General features: G+C 35.2%; 1 protein-coding gene across 1 annotated transcript in view; it reads left to right on the plus strand.

Annotated features, from left to right (window-relative positions):
- Nucleotides 1-1689, plus strand: part of akirin1 (akirin 1) — a 15393-nt gene extending 13704 nt beyond the window's left edge. The window contains exons 3-5 of the mRNA XM_016523466.1: nt 778-912; nt 1092-1163; nt 1292-1689. Of these exons, the coding sequence (XP_016378952.1) occupies nt 778-912; nt 1092-1163; nt 1292-1302 (218 nt within the window). The 3' untranslated portion in view covers nt 1303-1689. The remainder of the gene's footprint in view (nt 1-777; nt 913-1091; nt 1164-1291) is intronic.
- The last annotated feature ends 6 nt before the right edge of the window (nt 1690-1695 follow it).

Below are 1695 nucleotides of genomic sequence, written 5' to 3' on the forward strand. Positions count from 1 at the left end.
GTTGTGTTCCTCTGCGGCCAGATTAAACCTTGTTGTAGCCTATATATTATGCTCTATTCATTATTTTTTTTAGAAACCTCGCAACTTTCTACTCCATTTTAAACTGTGTTCTTGTATTCAAATTAAGCGCGGTCCACTGCTGCACACGTGCCACAATATCGATGCTGAGACAGCTGTATCGATACTCGTATCGTCAAATCTCTGTGACGATACATCGTCTTATCGATGTATCGAACACGGCACTAGTAAAAAGTGATCCATGCGCATTTGTAGAACTTGGCTCAAGCGTTTCTATATGTACACTACTGTTAAATTTTTTAAAAATGAATTCTTTTATACAGCAAGGATGCATTACATTTGTCTTTGCTGTCACTTTTGATCATTTATAATGTTACAAAATATTTTTATTTCAAATAGATGCTGTTCTTTTGAACTTTCTATTTTAACAATGACCACAAAAATATTACACAGAAAAATTGTTTAACATTAATCATAAGAAATGTTACTTGAGCAACAAACCAGAATATTAGTGCTTTCTATACATTCAGCTTTGCCATCACGGGAATAAATTACATATCAAAAGTTTTCAATTGTAATAATTTTTCATAGTATTACTGCTTTACAGTATTTTGGATCAAATACTGCCTTGGTGAGCATAAGAGACTTCTTACAAAGACGTAAATCTTTTGAACGGTAGTGTAGCCATTTTGTCATTTTGAAAATAAAGTGACATGATGGATGAAGGATGGATATTAAGATCTGTATGCATGTTTTTAGGTGCCTCATCATTGAAGAAGGATCAGCCACTGTTCACGCTGAGGCAGGTTGGCTATTTGTGCGAGCGCCTTATCAAAGATCATGAGGAAAAGATGCGCGAAGAGTACGAACAGATACTGAACACAAAGCTTGCAGGTACAACATTGCGGATTCCACACAGTTGTGTATTAGCTTTGAGTTCATGCCATTCTCAGAAGCAAGAAAAAATAAGTGAATTTTTATTTATTCATTCATTCTCAGGTTTTCTGGTTTTATATCAGTTTATGACTGAATTGTGTTCTTAATGTGCTGTTTTTCTTCCTTTTTACCTGAAGAACAATATGAGTCCTTTGTGAAATTCACACAGGATCAGATTATGCGAAGATATGGTGCCAGGCCTGCAAGCTGTAAGTATATTAAGTTCCTCTTTTAGCAATCCATTAACATTTTGTTTCAGTATAACAACTCTGTTTCACTGATTTCAGTTGTAACTTGTTTGTCCAAATTCTGATTATTGTCTTCTCTTTATTTTCAGATGTGTCTTGAAGAACATTATAGATGGTACTAGCCACCCCTCAGCAGCTGGTTGCTGTAGAACCAGTCCCCTTCGTTTCACTTGAAATTTCCTCATACTTTTGATTCTCTTTTTCTTTTTTTTTTCCTTTAAAATGCTTGGGTGCCATGGTCTATCCACATTTAACTCTTTTTTTTTTTTGCTGAACTGTTACGTATGGCCCAACACCAAACCTGCATATTTAGATGCATTCTAAGGAAGTTTAGTCTCTTTAAGAATTTGTGGGGAAAGATGTCAAACTACCGCTGTAAAAAGCTTGGCTGATGCGATCATCTCTGTATAATATAATGTGACTGACCTGCAGCAGATATACCAGACTCTTCCTCTATCCTTCAGTCTCTCTCTTTTTTTTTTTTTTTTTTAAC

This window comes from Sinocyclocheilus rhinocerous, unplaced genomic scaffold (assembly GCF_001515625.1).
Source record: "Sinocyclocheilus rhinocerous isolate Xijiao unplaced genomic scaffold, SAMN03320098_v1.1 scaffold300, whole genome shotgun sequence".
Lineage (NCBI taxonomy): Eukaryota > Metazoa > Chordata > Actinopteri > Cypriniformes > Cyprinidae > Sinocyclocheilus > Sinocyclocheilus rhinocerous.